The sequence below is a fragment of the Mastomys coucha genome, unplaced genomic scaffold, assembly GCF_008632895.1.
Source record: "Mastomys coucha isolate ucsf_1 unplaced genomic scaffold, UCSF_Mcou_1 pScaffold5, whole genome shotgun sequence".
NCBI lineage: Eukaryota > Metazoa > Chordata > Mammalia > Rodentia > Muridae > Mastomys > Mastomys coucha.
Genome location: NW_022196911.1, coordinates 94,153,455 through 94,170,446, shown reverse-complemented (window position 1 = coordinate 94,170,446; position 16,992 = coordinate 94,153,455). Strand labels below are relative to the sequence as shown.

Here is a 16,992-nt window from a genome sequence, read left to right as displayed (position 1 = left end):
AGAATTTTAGATAAAGGTTTAATACTTTCTGTGCTAGACCTAGGTAAACCCTTACTTATTTACATAAATTGTGTATGACCTCTGTACAAATGGGAAAAATTATGACTTAATTTCTGTACAAAGCCAAGCTCAACATGGCAAACTAGGATACTGTTTTCCAAGAATCATCTTTTTGTATGTGTGAAATCATCCTTAAAGCTACTGTGTATTAGGCACTGGCACAGAAACAGAGGTGCTTAAGACATAGTGCTAACCTTTTTCTTTTTCTTTTTCTTTCTTTCTTTTTTTTTTTTTTTTTGGTTTTTTTCGAGACAGGGTTTCTCTGTGTAGCCCTGGCTGTCCTGGAACTCACTCTGTAGACCAGGCTGGCCTTGAACTCAGAATTCTGCCTGCCTCTACCTCCCAAGTGCTGGGATTAAAGGCATGCGCCACCATGCCCGGCTAAATAATTTTTAAAATTTTTTTTTTTTTTTTAAGATTTACTTTATTTATTTTATGTGTATGAGTAGGTAGTAGCTGTATAGATGGGCGTGAGCTATCATGTGTGTGGCTGCTGGCTGCTGGGAATTGAACTCAGGACCTCTGGCGCCCCTGTTCCCTCTGGCCCTGCTTGCTCCAGCCCTGCTTAAAATTTATTTTATATGTGTGAGCCTTATGCCTTCCAGAATGTTTGTGGACCCAGGCTGTGCCTACAGACGTCAGAAGAGGGAGTTGGATTCCCTAGACCTGGAGTTATGAGATGATTGTAAGCTGGCTTGTAGGTGCTGGAAGTCAAACCCCAGGTCCTCTTCAAGAGCATTGGCTTTGGGCTGGTGAGATGGCTTAGTGGGTAAGAGCACCGACTGCTCTTCTGAAGGTCCTGAGTTCAAATCCTAGCAACCACATGGTTTGTAACCTCACAACTACCTGTAACAAGATCTGATGCCCTCTTCTGGTGCATTTGAAGACAGCTACAGTGTACTTATTTATATTAATAAATAAATCTTTGAGCCGGAGCAAGCAGGGTCCTAAAAAGTCAATTCTCAACAACCACCAGATGAAGGCTCACAACTCTGTTTAACTACAATGTGTACTCATATACATGAAATAAATAAATAAATAAATAAATAAATAAATAAAAATAGAAATAAAGAGCATTGGCTTTTAAGCAGTGAGCTATCTGTCTAGCAACTTTGCATCTCCCCCACTTTTTTTTTTGAGATAGGGTCTCACATATTCCATGCTGGCCTTGAAATGTCTATGTAGCCAAGGGCTACTTATTTTAAAATTCTGTCTTCTTTACTTTTGAGTTTCTGTGCTATGGCACATGTGTGGCTGTCAGAGGAAAAGTGCTGTCAGGAGCGAGTTCTCAGCTCTCACCAAGTTATGTTCTAGGAACGGAATTCAGGTCAGTTGGCAGCAGGTGCCTTTACTCACTGTCCTATCTTTACAGCCTGCTACCAATTTTTTTGGGAAACCCTCTTGTAGCTCAGGCAGGCTTTGACTTGCAATGAATCTGTGGATGACCTTGAACTTCTGATCTTCTTAACTTCTCTAAGGTAGAAGAGTTACAGGGTGTCTTAAGTGTTTTGCTGCTGTGAAGAGACACCATTGCCAAGGCAACTTTTTTTTTTTTTTAAGATTTATTTATTATGTATTTATTATAAGTACACTGTAGCTGTCCTCAGATGCACCTGAAGAGGGCATCAGATCTCATTAAGGGTGGTTGTGAGCCACCATGTGGTTGCTGGGATTTGAACTCATGACCTTCAGAAGAGCAATCGGTGTTCTTACCCACTGAGCCATCTCCACAGCCCCCCAAGGCAACTCTTATAAGGACAACATTTAATTGGGGCTGGCTTACAGGTTCAGAGGTTCAGTCCATTATCATCAAGGTGGGAACATGGCAGCATCCAGGCAGGCATGGTGCAGGAGGAGCTGAGAGTTCTACATCTTCATCTGAAGGTTGCAAGTGGAAGACTGGCTTCTAGGCAGCTAGGATGAGGGCATTTAAGCCTATCCCCACTGTGACACTCCTACTCCAACAAGGCCACACCTTCTAACAGTGCCACTCCATGGGCAGAGCATAAACAAACCATCACACAAGGATAGGCCCACCAAACTTGGTTTATGTTGTGCTAGGGATCAACCCCAGAGTTTCCACATGCAAAGCAAGCAGCCAACTGAGTTACCCTGGTACCACCAGTATTTTTCCTTCCTTCCTTTTTTCTTAAACAACATAACTGCTGCTGGTTCTTCAGAAAATGTCACCTTCCCACTTTCTCTAGGAATTAAATCCAGGACTTCAGGCATACTAAGCATGTATGCTACTGGTGAGTTACATGTCTTGTCATCTTCCAAATCTTACTTGTTTTTGTTTTGTTTTGTTTTTTTCTCCAGGCAGGGTTTCACAGCCTTGGCTGTCCAGAAACCCTGTAGACCAGGCTGGCCTCATACAGAGATGCACCTGCCTCTTCCTTCGCAGCGCTGGGGTTAAAGGCGCACACCACTGTCAGGCAAATCTTACTGTCTTTGACAAAACTTTCCTAACTCTAAAACTCATTGGAAAACTCTCAGGAGTCAGATTATTTTGTAAGGACGGGTTTTCACTCTGTAGCTCGAATTGGCTATGCATTTGCGATTCCCCCTTCCTCACTGGGATTATTATTTTCCGGGTGTTCGAAGAGCTGACGTTTTGTTTTGTTTGAGACAGGGATTCTCTGAGTAGCCCTGGCTGTCCTGGACCTCACGCTGTAGACCAGGCTGGCCTCGAACTCAGAGATCCGCCTTCCTTATCCAGGTAGGGATAAAGGGCTTGCGCCACCACCGCCGGGCCAAAAAGCTAACGCTTTTAATTTACATTTTGTGTAACTGTGGAGATGCCAATATAAAGTTTCATAGAGACGTCAACTCTGGGCACACGCCCTGAGACGCAAAGGTGTGAAGACCGAGCCAATCCCAGGCAGGCCTGCTCGGAGTCGTGCGGGAAAGGACGAACCGGCCAATTTCCGCGAGATTTCCGTGCTGGTCCCTCTTCCTCTGTCTCGCAGGAACGCGATTAATCTCGCGATCTTTGGGAAGTTCCGTTGGGGAAGATGGCGGCGGCCGCGAGCACCCTTCTCTTCTTGCCGCCGGGGACTTCAGACTGAGCCTTCCCCGGAAGAGCGGGGGCCGCTGGTGCGCTGCTTCCCCGGAGCCCAGGCTAACTTGGTTCCCCTCTTACTGGTGGGGAAAGGCTCCCGGGCTCGTGGCGGACCCAAGACCTCACCGCCGTCAGGATGAAGGCTCAGGGGGAAACCGAGGGTGAGTGACTAGGGGGTTGGGGGGGAAAAGGGGCGGGACGCAAGTGTAGGCAGCCAATGGGCGAGAGTGGGTGGGGACCCACGCCCCCCAGGGCCGCTGTGCTGGGAGCTGGATCCCGACCGGTCCTTTCAGACGTCCGGGCTTCTACCCCGAGGCGCTGCTCCCCCCCCCCCCCCTCCCCCCCTCCCCCCCCCCCCCCCGTTCCCCTCTTCCCCGCCTCCCCCGAAAGGTTTTCTGCAGGGCCAGGGACGAGAAGTTGAGCCTCGGAATACTTTCTTTCAGCTTAGCCTGGTGGGACACAAGGAGGGTGAAATGGAAACTTTCTGATGCTTTGTTCCAGGAGAGATCGCTGAAGATGACATTAGAACAGTGTGTCAGAGTAATGGAGGGCGTTTTTAGCTTGAGTGACTCGGTTCGGTCTTTATAATAGTAAAAGCTAGCAGTTTCTTGGAATGTCACGGTGTTCAAAGACTGTGCTGGGCCTTTACAAACTGCTCTTTGTAAGTCACCATGTGGTTGCTGGGATTTGAACTCAGGATCTTTGGAAGAGCAGTCAGTGCTCTTAACCGCTGAGCCATCTCTCCAGCCCCCCATAACTGCTCTTTGAATTGTTCTTGACTGATGGCTTTAAAGCTTGGAAGAGAGGTGTTCAGAACTATAAACTGGTAGGGACAGTCCCCAAACCAATTTCCCAGTTGAGGGAAGAAAAGGGAAGGGATAGAATCCTTTTGGTTTTCTTTGGAGACAAGGCCCTCCTGCCTCAGCCTCCCAAGTGCGGGCTTGCTCACATGGAGACCAGCTAAGAGTTTGGTTTTTAGTTTAGATACTCCCCTCACGACCTTAACTCACACGGACTGGCTGATCCATACATTTGTAGGAAGGCGGATGATACTCAGAACAAGCCATATTTAGACAAATACCACATTTTCTCTCGACTTAAAGTATGTGTTGGCGTGTGCTGGTTGTGAAAATATGGGGCCGTATGGGAGCGAAGGAGGTCTTCAGGATAGAAAGATTAGTGGACTGTGAAATGAAGTGAGAAGCTTGGCTGTTTGGAGGTCGGGCTGTTTGGAGGGGTGGCTGTCAGAGGGAGAGGACTTAGACCAAGTGTAATGAATGCCCTATATGTATAAGAATGCCAGAATGGGGGCTGGAGAGATGGCTCAGCGGTTAAGGAGTAGTGACTGCTCTTCTGAAGGTCCTGAGTTCGAATCCCAGCAACCACATGGTGGCTCATAACCATCTTTAATGAGATCGGATGTCCTCTTCTGGGGTGCTGGAGGACAGCTACTGTATACTTACGTATAATAAATAAATCTTTTTAAAAAAAAAAGAGTGCCAAAATTATACCCATTGCTTTGTATGTTAATTTAAAAACAATTTAGAGGCTGTGGGTGTAGAGCAGTGGGTAGAGTAAGGTCTTCTTGTCCACAGGTTCAATCTCCAGCACTAAGAGAAAAGGAAAAAGGGAGAAAGCAACAGAAATTAATGAAGTCAGTGCTTTCATACTGAAAACTAATTTTAATGTCTTGTTGAAATTGTGCTCCAAGTATATCCTTCAGGGTGTTGCATGCTTATGTAATTTCAAGTTTTTTGTTTGTTTCAATGAAAGTGTGCATAGAAGCTGGACATTGTGTGCCCGTAATCTCACCTCTTAGAAGTTAGAGAGGCAGGAGGGGCGGGGCTTGGGACTGCCCTTTCCTTCCAGGCTGATTTAGCTAGGGGAGACCTTGTCTCCAGGAAAAAAAAAAGGCTGCAGAGAGAACTCAGTCAGTTGCTGAAATGCTTCCTGTGCAAACATGGAAGCAGGCCTGAGTCTGATCCCCAGCAGGCAGACCTGTGGAACACACTCACTCACTCACCATTTAGGAGCCTACTCAGTGAGAGACCCTGGCTCAAAAACAAACACGGGCGGGGCGGTGGTGCATGCCTTTAATCCCAGCACTTGGGAGGTAGAGGCAGGCAGATTTCTGAGTTCAAGGCCAGCCTGGTCTACAGAGTGAGTTCCAGGACAGCCAGGGCTACACAGAGAAACCCTGTCTCAAAAAACAAATAAACAAACACGGGAAGAGCCACCTGGTGAAGTCTCCTGCCTTTAGTCCTACCACCTAACAGACAGGCAGGCGGACCCTGAGTTTAAAGTCAGCCAGGTCTACAGAGAGATAGGACAGCCAGAGAAGCTCTGCTTCAACCCCACCCCCAAAAGTAAATAAAGAAGGCGCCTGTTTATAGCATCACACACCCATAGGAGGCTGAGGAAGGAGACAAGAGGATGGCTATAACTCAAGCCTGAGAGGTGACCCGTGTTTATAGTCTTAGTACTTTAGAAGTAGAGGTAGGAGCATGAGGAGATCACCCCTTACAATTCTTTATTTGGAGGTGGGGCACCTACCATATCCACTGTGGGCTCTGGGGCGTGAACTCAGGTTCTCAGGTTCCATGTCGGGTGCCTCTACTCTTGGAGCCATCAGCCCTCAAGGTCATGCTCAGCATACAAACTTGGAGCTCAGCTGGGTTTTGAGAGACTGTCTCAAATGGAAGAAAAAAAGCAAGGAGGGGCCAGGAGATGTAGCTGAGTGGTTAAGAGCCTTATGCTTTTGCCATAGGTTCAGGTTTGGTTCCCAGAAAACACATGTCCACATAGCAGCTCACAAGCTTTGGAACTTTAGTTTCAGGAGTCTTGGTGCTGCCTTCTGGCCTCCATGAACACTGCACAGACATGCTACACATACATGAGTCAAACAAACCAAAAACAAAACAACAGCAAAACCTCAAAATGCATACATAACATAATTTTTTTTAATAAAGAATATGTATCTCAGTTGCATGGTGGTTTTGTCTCCCTGTATTTCTGTGTATCAAGTACATGCCTGGTGCCCTCAGAGGCCAGAAGAGGCCAGCAGATCCCCTGGGACTGGACTTACATGATGGTTTGCATGATTGTATATCTGTGTCTCGCATGTGTGCCTGTGGAAACCTGAAGAGGGCGTCAGATCCCTTGGAACGGGAGTTAGAGATGTTTGTGAGCTGCCATGCAGATGCTGAGAATCTAACTCAGGTCCTCTGGAAAAGCAGCATGTGCTCTTAACCACTGAGCCATCCCTCCCTTGGTTTCTATTGTTGCTGTTTGTTTTAAGACAGCGTCTCATTATGCAGACCACACTGGTCTTGACATCACAAAGGTGTGACTGCTTCTGTCTCCTGTCACGGTGCCTGGCATAAGAATAAAATTAAAGCTATCTTCTAAGCTGGACACAGTGTGTACATGTAGTCACAGTGACTCAGGAGGCTCGGGCAGGGGGATTGTTGGTGCCAAAGACTCCAAGGCCAACAAAATGGACAACAGAGTAAGATTCTGTCTCTTAGGAAATTATATTAGAAAACTTTGTGTGTTGTATATACATTTGAGACTTGGTCTTACTGTATAGCTCAGGCTAGCCTTGAATTTATAAACCTCCAGCCTCAGTGTCTCCAGCACAGGGATAGAATGTATGGGTGACCATTTTACTAGCTAGCTCTCTTTCTGTTTTGGAGTAAATTATATAAAAAATACTTTGACAGTTCCTAAGTGAAATACAGGGGGTTTCTTTTGTAGGAGAAATTGTGGAAGGTCTTGATATCAGAGTGACCAATGATGTTCTCTGCTTTATGTTGTAGAGTCAGAGAAGCTAAGTAAGATGAGTTCCCTCTTGGAACGGCTCCATGCAAAATTTAACCAAAATAGACCTTGGAGTGAAACCATTAAGCTTGTGCGTCAAGTCATGGTGAGTATTGTGACTAAGTGGGTAAGGTACAAGAATTACTTCACAGTTGTAAATAACTTATGTACTGTAACACCACTTTCAGCTATGTGTAAAGAAATAAATTAATTAAAATGTTCTTTGTAGAAATAGCCAAAAAAATAATGTTCTTTGTAAAAAAAAAAAAAAAGAATTGTTTAAGAAGCTAGCCCCACTGCGCAAGGGTTGCTCATTCCAATGCTATGCCCTTGCTTTTACTCATCACAAAACAACCTGGTGGTGTTGATTTCAGAGGCTAGCCTCAGCCTCAGGAAGGAGGTAGCTTGAATTCCCATATCCACAGGATTTATTCTAGGACTCTTCACAGATCAGAGGAAAGCAGTTGTCTGAGTTCAAGGCTAGCTTAATCTGCAGAGTGAATTCCAGGAAAGTGAGGGCTACACAGAGAAACCCTGTCGCCAAACAAACAAACAAAAAGGGATTGTCTTTGTACACTATTTATAGCCATTCTCCTGTATACTTTAAGCCAATTTCTACCTTACTTACAACGCTTAACAATACAAATACCATATGACCATTTCTTCTTCTTTTTTTTTTTTTGTATGCTGCTTTATTGTAGCTACAGCCAGTGTATATAAAATACCTTGTGAAACAGAAATCCATGAAATTCAGAGAGGTAGATGTTAAGGACTGACAAGTAGAAGATAGTGTATTGTGGCACGTGTTAAAGAGAAGCTTTTGTACAGACTTCAGGCTTAGTTCTCTTGAATATTCACTGGTTTGTGAAAAGTGGCTTGAGAAACCTCAAGATAGATGACTACAAAAAAGGAGCAGACTTTCCGGGGTCTGAAGGGATGTGTGCTTGAAGACTTGTCAGCAGAGGGTCATGTTGAGCATTCTGCAGACAGAACTGTTTCAGTCTGCAGCAGCCAGAGCTGCTGAACCACCTTCTTCATGGCAGCAACGCTCAAAGAACCCAACTTGGCGCTCGGGATAACCAGGCCGATGCATCAGTCTGACAGAGTAGGAGGCCCATATGACCATTTCTTATGCTGTGGTGTTCACTGTCAGTACAGAACAATATTTTTTCTTTTTTTAAGATTATTTATTTATTTCACATATGTGGGTGCAGTGTTGCTGTCTTCAGACACCACGGAAGAGGGCATCAGATCCCATTATAGATGGTTGTGAGCCACCATGTGGTTGCTGGGAATTGAACTCAGGACCTCTGAAAAGACATTCAGTGCTCTTTTTTTTTTTTTTTTTTTGGTTTTTCGAGACAGGGTTTCTCTGTGTAGCCCTGGCTGTCCTGGTACTCACTCTGTAGACCAGGCTGGCCTCGAACTCAGAAATCCGCCTGCCTCTGCCTCCCAAGTGCTGGGATTAAAGGCATGCGCCACCATCGCCCGGCCATTCAGTGCTCTTAACTGCTGAGCCATCTCTCCAGCCCATGATATTTTTTTCCTATTTGAGAAGCAGTCTTTGGTATCCTTCTCTGGCCTTGAACTTCATTTGGTGAAGCAGTTTCCCCAGCTGGCATTGAATTTGTTCTGTAGTTGAGGCAGGCTTTGAGTGACCTGTATCAGATGGTCCTCCTCAGTCACGATCGTCTCTGTGTAGCTTAGGTTGGCCTTGAATTTGCTGTAGATCTGAGGCAGTCCTGCCGGAGCTTCCCAGGTGCTCTGGTGACAGTTGTGTACCACCACCACCCTGCTCTTTTCAGTTTCTTTTGCTTTTCTTAGGTCTCATTTGGTGCCCATCCCTGTAGTACTGCTCTCTCAGTGGTGCCCCCAGTGTGGTGTTACTTAGACTACTTAAGTGGAAGGTGGGGCACTGGAAAGGCATGCTGGCTATATGTGAAGTGTTCCTTCACATCACTCAGCCACGGTCAGAGGACAGGGATCCACTTTGTGTTGGTTCTCTTTTGGTTTTTCAAGACAGGGTTTCTCTGTATAATCCTGGCTGTCCTGGAACTCACTATGTAGACGAGACTGGCCTCGAACTCAGAAATCTGCCTGCCTTTGCCTCCCAAGTGCTGGGATTAAAGGTGTGCACCACTACTGCCTGGCATGTTGTTTTTCTTGTGTTTAACTTTTCTATATATAAATTACACTTTAATGAGAATACTTTGTCCTCCCTACAACTTCAGCATCTTTATTACCGTTTATCTGGTCAATCATCACAATATTGCTTGTGGAAGAACTAAATTTGTTAATAAGGAACTATATCTTAGAGCTGAGGGGTGTAATTGATTTCACTAGTAGAGTATTTGCCTAGCATGTATAAGACACAGTCATTCATTAGCAACAGAGGAAGAGTAAACCAGAACCAAAGCCCTGTACTTCATGGGAGTATTTACTGCTGTGTGACTTTAAACAAATTGTATCGTTGTAATCTCTGTGAGTTTGTTTCCTCATAGAAGCAGGTGATGCTAGTCTGCTTAGCTAAGAGATTCTGTTTAGTTTTGTTTTGATTATGTGTGGGGGGGCATTTTTTCTGCATATGTGCCTTTGTACCCCATGTGTTCTGGTACCCATGGAGGCATGAGATCCCTTGGAACTTGAGTTACAGATGGTTGTGAGCCCCTGTGTAGGTGTTGAAAGTCGATTCCGAGTCTTCCAGACCAACCAGTTCTCTACTGCTGAACATCTCTCCAGCTACTTTTCCAAGTAGTTTAGTTGTAAGGATCAAGTGAGATAGACAATGGAGGATGACCTTGAAATGACCTTTATCACCATATCCTTCCTCCACCTCAGAGTCTGATAGTACAGGCAAAGGCTATGACTGATCACTGATCGCTGGAGATTGAAGTCATGGCTTTGTGCATGCTGGGCCATTGCCCTCCATTCTGAAACTATGGATTCTGTCAGTAAAAAATGCATGTGCATCCTTGTTTAGTTTGCATTCAAAAAAGTATTTTTTGTTTTGGGGTTTTTTTGTTGTTGTTGTTCCATAGTTTGCTGTTTTGAGGCAAGGTCTCACATATCCCCAAACTATATTCAACCATGTAATTCTCTTGTCTCTGTCTCCTGAGTGTTGGCATTTGAAGCTTGCATCAGTCTTCCATTACGTTTTTTAAGTACATTTATTTACCTTTAAGACAAAGGCTTACTGTGTAGCCTATATGGCTGCAGAGAACTAAACTCGGGTCTTCTAGAACAACAGCAAGCACTCATAATTGCTGATCCATCTCTCTCCAGCCTACCCCCTTCTTTTATAAAAATAGGGTTTTTAAAATAATTATTTCGTGTATGTCTGCCTATTAGTCAATTTTTGGGGACAGTTTCTTTGTGTAGACTTGGCTGTCCTAGAACACTTTGTAGATTAGGCTGGCCTGGAATTTATAGAGATCCTCCTGCCTCTCCCTGCCGAGAGCTGGGATTAAAGGCATGGCCACCATAACCTTTTTTTTCTTTTTTAAGGTTTACTTATTTTATTTTATATGTATGGGTGTTTTGTCTCTGTCTGTATGTGGACCGTGTCTGTACCTTGAGGCCCCAGAGGTCAGGAGAAGGCATCTGCTGAATCCCATGGAACTGGAGTTGCAGGTTGTTGTGAGCAGCCTTAGGGGTGCTGGGAATCAAACTTGCGTCTTCTGCCAGAACATCAAGTACTCTTATTTGTGAGATGACTTTCCAACACCTCCAGTCCTTTTTTTTTTTGTTCTGTTTTTTTGTTTGTTTTGAGACAGTCTCTTGTTGTTCTTTCTGGCTTGGAACTTCTTGTGTAGACCAGGCTGGCCTTGAACTCACAATGATTTACCTGGCTCTGCCTTCAAAATGCTGGGATCAAAAGTTTGTGCCACCATACCTTGTACATTTATTTATTTTTATTTCTTTTCTGAGTGTTTGCCTGCTTGTTGGAAATCCTGGTGCCAGGTACAGGTTTTGAACTAGCAGGTGGTGGGAGGAACTAAGCCCTGGTCGTTTGCAATTATAGCAAGTGCTTTTAACCACTGAGCCCTCTCTAGCCTCCCAAAAAGTATTTTTAAAAGTGATTTAAACCAGGCAGTGGTGGCACACATTTAATCCTACTACTTGGGAGGCAGAGGCAGATCTGAGTTCAAGGCCATCTTTATCTACAGAGCAAGTTCTAGGATAGGCAAGATTAAAAGAACAAAATAAAACGTGTATCTACATCTCCATTTCTTGTGATTTGAAAATTCACCGCCCTCTTCTGGCCTCCATGGGCACTTACACATGTGGTATGTAAAGATACACATTAACATGTAAATGATAATAATTTAGAAAAATGTTAAATGAATGTGGCAGTGTTTTTAATTCAAAGGTAATTTTTATTTTTTTATTTTTATTTTTATTTTTTGGTTTTTCCAGACAGGGTTTCTCTGTGTAGCTCTGACTGTCTTGGAACACACTCTGTAGACCAGGCTAGCCTCGGACTCAGAAATCCACCTGCCTCTGCCCCCCAAGGGCTGGGATTAAAGGCCTGTGTCACCACTGCTGGACCAAAGGTCATTTAATACTCTAAGGAAACCATATCTAGTTTGAAAAGTGTTCCTTTTACTTATTTGGGGTTTTTTCAAGACAGAGTTTGTCTTGTAACAGTACTGGCTCTCTTTGTAGACCAGGCTGGCTTCAGAGTCACAGAGATTCCCCTGCTTCTGTCTCTCAAGCACTGGATTGAAGGACTGCCCCTCTCCTGGTGAAAACTGTTCTATACGTGGTATCGTCAGGCTAGGAATATGGCTCAGAGAAATAGAGCTAGCCTAGTATACATAAAGTCCTATGTTCATTTTCCAATACAAAATTTTTTGTTTATTTTGTGGGGTTTTTGTTTTGAGACAGGGTTTCTATGTATAGTCTTGGTTGTACTAGACCAGACTAGGCTAGAACTCAGATATCTGCCTGCCTTTGCCTCCTAGATTGTTGGGATTAAGGTGTGAGTCACCACTGCCAGGCATTTGTTTTGTTTTGTTTTGTTTTGTTTTGTTTTGTTTGAGACAGAGTCTCAGCCCTGGTTTTTGTCTTGGAACCCACTATATAAGACCAGTCTGGTCTTAAACTCCCAGACATCACCCTCGTGGGATTAAAGGTGTGCACTACCACACTTGGTGATATTGTAGGAGGTACATCACACCCATGATAGTTGGATTCTTAAACGTTTTTCCCCCAAGTTTAGCTTAGATACTAGAATACCTTTCTTACTGTCATATATTGGGGTATGGATATATTACTCATTTATATGAATGACTTTTCTTCCTTTAGGTAGATGAACAGAGTAACAGTTAAGAGTCTGTAGGCCCTCAAGGCTTGGTGGTATATAGCTCAAGTCTCAGAAAGAGGGCCGTTCTAGGCTGTAAGAGGAGTTCCAGATCCTGTCCTAAAAAACTTAAATATTTTGGGCTGGTGGGATGGTCCACTGGCTAAGGACTTGCTACCAAGAGTGGTGGCCTGAATTTGATATGTAGAACTCACATGGTGGGGCGCCTTGACAGTTTACTCCGATGTGCATGTGTCCACATTCCTTTGTCTAATGCATACAAGTAATAAGTGTTAGGGAACGCTCTCCCTACAAAAGAAAACTGTTCTTAGGAGGTGGAGGCAGGAGGATCAGAAATTCAAGGTCATCCCTGGCTGGCTAGAAACCTTGTCTCAAAAGAAAAGAAAGAATGTGTAGTTTAGATGCAGTTTAATTTTATTACTAAGGTGACATCTGTTTATCTGAAGCATTGCTATGGTTGATGTTTTTATTTGATTCATTTGTGATTTGATACAGGAGAAGAGGGTCGTCATGAGTTCTGGAGGGCATCAGCATTTGGTCAGCTGTTTGGAGACATTGCAGAAGGCTCTTAAAGGTTTGTACATACTTTTGTAATATGTTGATCTTAAGGCTCACATTAAGGAGGATTTTTGTGAGAAGGTCAACTTATAAATTAAATAGAAATATAAATTAAGGTAGATGACTTTCTATACTAGATGTTGGCTTTGTTTTCATTTATGTAGTTGCACTCAATTTGTTCCTGAATTTGTAAATTTTTTATTGACTTGTTTGCTTTACGATTTGCATGTGTGGGAGCGTACCTGGGGTGTGTGTGTGTGTGTGTGTGTGTGTTATGCAGATGTGCATGTGTAACAAAGCTCCTGGAGGTTAGAAATGGTTAATGACTAAGTGTTTTCTACTGTACCTTTTGGTATTGAGCTCAGTCTGTCAGGCCTGCAGGCACAGTGCTTCCTTCCAATCTCAAAACTACCTCATTTTGAATCATCTATGATGCATTCATTTATTTTTGAGTCAGGGTTTTACTCTGTAGCCCTGGTTGGCCTACAACTCTACTATATAGACCTTAAACTCACAGAGAGAGCTGCCTGCCTCTGCCTCCAAAGCCTTGGGACCATGGGGTTAAAGCTATGTGCCATCAAGCCTGACTTGAAACAGTTAATTAATTTATTAATTATTAATTACTCTGGGCTTTTGAGATAGCGTCTTACTATTTCTAGTCAATATCCTTGGCTATCCTTTGATCTGAAGATCTTCCTACCTCATCTCATCCTCTTGAGTGCTGGGATTGTAGGTATGTGCTGTAATACAGGACTATACCTTTGTTTCTAAACAAAAAAATATTAACACTTGGCTGGCATGTGCAGGAAAGGGGATAAGGAATATTACTATATCTACACTACCTTCTTCTTTTTTTTTTTTTTTTCCGGGACAGGGTTTCTCTGTGTAGCCCTGGCTGTCCTGGAACTCACTCTGTAGACCAGGCTGGCCTCGAACTCAGAAATCTGCCTGCTCTGCCTCCCAAGTGCTGGGATTAAAGGCATGCGCCACCACCGCCTGGCTATACTGCCTTCTTATTTTACTTTTTAATCTGTTTATATTGATTTATTGTATGTGTGTGAATGTTTTGCCTGCATATATGTATGTGTACTATATGAATACAGTAACAATGGAGGTCAGAAGAGAGCATCAGATCCCCTGAACTGGTATTATAGGTGGTTAGGAACCATCGTGTATGTACTGGGAGCTTAATCTGGGTCATTTGCAAGAGCAACAAGTGCTCTTAATTGCTTAGTCATATTTCCAGCCACTCCCCACCTGATTTCGAGACAGGGCTGCATATAATCCCGGCAGGTCAAACCTCCTAAGTAGCCAAAGATGACTTGACCTTCTGATCACCTTTGCTTCTGCTTCCTCAGTGCTGGCACTCTCCGGGTAATGTCATCATGGTCCTCCATTGCATTCCACCATTTGTTCATTCAGCCATCTGTTCATAGACTCCTAGGTTGACTCCATCTTTGTTTTGTTTGGTGCCAGAAGTCAAACCCAGGACCCCACACGTGCTAGGCATGCACTTTTACTGGGCCTCAGCTTCCTTGTCTCCGTCTGCATTTGTTTGTTTGGTTGTTGTTTTGTTTTTGTTTTCAGAGACAGGGTTTCTCTGTATAGCCTTGGCTGACCTGGAACTCACTATGTAGACCAGGCTGGCCTCAGACTCACTCCCTCTGCCAAGTGCTGGGATTAAAGGTGTGTGCCACCACTGCCCAGCCTGTATCTTTGACTTTTAGGAGTACTGTGAGAATTCTTTTGTTTTTGTTTTGGGGAACTACCACTTGAACTGAGAGTTCACGTCCTGTAAAGTACATGTGCTTGAAACTGAATCCAAGGCATCAAGTATGTTGTGTGTTCTACCATTAAGATGTACCTTTGGGGGCCCGGAGGGATGGCTATGTGGCTAAGAACTCCAGCCTCTCTTTTACGGGACTTGAGTTAATTCCCAGCACCCACATGGCAGCTCACAACTGTCTGTAACTCCAGTTTCAGGGGATTTCGCATCTTCACACAGACATACATGCAGGCAAAACACCAATGCACATAAAATAAATATATATATATATATATATATATATATATATATATATATATATATAACTCCCTTTATGTTCTCAAGGTTACCCCTTTTTTTTTTTTGGTTTTTCGAGACAGGGTTTCTCTGTTTAGCCTTGGCTGTCCTGGAACTCACTCTGTAGACCAAGTTGGCCTCGAACTCAGAAATCCGCCTGCTTCTGCCTCCCAAGTGCTGGGATTAAAAGCATGCGCCACCACCACCTGGCAAACGTTACCCTTCTTATTTTAGTATCAACAGACTAGAGGTGGAGGGACACACCCCTGTGCCTGCCTGGCTTTATATTAATTTACTATGCTTTCTCTTAGTTAAAGAGACCTTGACCCATATAAGCAGTAATAAACAAAGAGAAAAACATAGGTTAGTAGTATTACTGTTCTCTCTCTTTTTTTTTTTTTTTTTTTTTTGGCAAAGTCTCATAGGCTAGTCTGACTTGGGAATTATTATGTTAATGCAACCCATGACTGGCATAACAGGTGTGCATTGCCATGCCTGGTATTCATGTTTTTTGGCTCTCTGTTTATCTTGTGTTTTAAGGCAGGATTTCACTATGTAGCTAAGCTAAGGCTGACCTTGAACTCCTGATCCTTCTGCCTCTAACCCCTAAGTGTTAGCTATCATTATAGGTATGTGCTAGCACACCTGGCCTGACCCTGTCATTCTTTTGTTTGTTTTTTCTTTAGCCAGCCAGCTAACCTGCCTTCCTATCTATCTATCTATCTATCTATCTATCTATCTATCTATCTATCATTCTGTCTGTCTGTCTGTCTGTCTGTCTTATGTCAGAGTTTCTTTATGTGTCCCTGGCTGTCCTGGAATTCACTCTGTAGACCAGGCTGACCTCAAACTCATAGTTCATACTCAGGCCTGCCAGGCTCCATAATGTTCAAGTCTACCTTTATCTGGGTTACCTTTCTTTCTGTGACTTAAGGCTGAAGGTTTGACTCTGCCTTGCAGTTTGAGGGTGGAAGGCTGTCATGTGGGGAAGGCATGGCAGGCAGCATGTCAGGTGACAGTGTGCCTATGTTAGATGCAGTAGTGAATGCTGCCACTCACTTGCTCCTTGGTCCTTGTACTTAGTCCTAACCACCCATATTCAGAGGTCCCCTCAGTTAGACCTCTTTAGAAACACCCTCAAAGACACATAGAGTAGTACGTCTCCTTGGTACTTCTACATCCAGTCCAATTGACAATGAAGGTTAAGTATCACAATCTTAATATCCTCTTACCACTTATCACCATGTCCTTTACCTGACTTCTGGGGTTACAGCCAAGCCTCAATAAACTTGCTGCAGATTATAGGTGTCTGAACTATTGAATATGTTTATGGCTTTAGAAGGGTGGATATACTCATTTATTTGGAATATTCTTTATGAATTCCTTTTCTTCCCACCCCAATTATCTTTTCACAGTAACATCTTTGCCAGCAATGACTGATCGTTTGGAATCTATAGCCAGACAGAATGGGTATGTAATTTTATTCGTGGGCAGAAATGTACAATGCAGTGCTATGTTGGGGAGCTTTCTTCTGTGTCTTGTATTAATTTTTGTTTTGATTTGTTCCTGCTAGACTGGGCTCTCATCTCAGTGCCAGTGGCACTGAATGTTACATCACGTCAGATATGTTCTATGTGGAAGTGCAGTTAGATCCTGCAGGACAGCTTTGTGATGTAAAAGTGGCTCACCATGGGGAGAATCCTGTGGTATGTGTTGATATTTCACTGGAATCTATGGGGTTTACTTAGGAACATACTTAAAAATGAATTGTTGGGGTTGGTATAGCTTGGCTTTTAGGGTTTTTTGTGAGCCACTGTAGAGATGATGTGATGGGCCACACTGGTAGTTTTAGAATAAAATTGAGCGTAACAGGTCTTTCTGACATCACCAAGGACTTTGCTGAGTAGAAGTACCAAGTATAGCCACCCTTTTCGTTTCATACTAACAAACTAGAGCTTGGGTTGAACAAGAGATGCTCAGAATACAGAAATAGTCTTACAATTCCCAGCAGAGTGATTATTATAATCATGATAGAAATATGAAAAATCCTGTAGTAGAAATGGATGTAAAATGCATGTAACCAGGCAGTTCTAGATAGATTGCAGGGAT

At 43.6% G+C, this 16,992-nt stretch overlaps 1 protein-coding gene and 1 long non-coding RNA gene across 7 annotated transcripts in view; one reads left to right on the top strand and one right to left on the bottom strand.

The window, feature by feature from the left end:
* LOC116078934 overlaps positions 1-1,891 on the bottom strand; it is a 7,697-nt gene extending 5,806 nt beyond the window's left edge. The window contains exon 1 of the long non-coding RNA XR_004113663.1: positions 1,844-1,891. This is a non-coding gene — a long non-coding RNA (uncharacterized LOC116078934). The remainder of the gene's footprint in view (positions 1-1,843) is intronic.
* Positions 1,892-3,043: 1,152 nt separating this feature from the next.
* Med1 (mediator complex subunit 1) overlaps positions 3,044-16,992 on the top strand; it is a 41,721-nt gene continuing 27,772 nt past the window's right edge. For 2 of the 6 annotated variants that reach the window (XR_004113096.1, XM_031350709.1), the window contains exons 1-5: positions 3,044-3,282; positions 6,940-7,046; positions 12,759-12,837; positions 16,299-16,353; positions 16,457-16,589. Coding sequence is in view for 4 of the 6 variants with exons in the window: in XM_031350709.1 (XP_031206569.1) it covers positions 3,258-3,282; positions 6,940-7,046; positions 12,759-12,837; positions 16,299-16,353; positions 16,457-16,589 (399 nt within the window). In the remaining 2 variants the exon portion in view is untranslated. Of the gene's footprint in view, positions 3,283-6,532; positions 6,630-6,939; positions 7,047-12,758; positions 12,838-16,298; positions 16,354-16,456; positions 16,590-16,992 lie in introns of those variants that run through there. The other 4 variants (XM_031350713.1, XM_031350712.1, XM_031350710.1 and 1 more) reach the window with 3 other exon arrangements.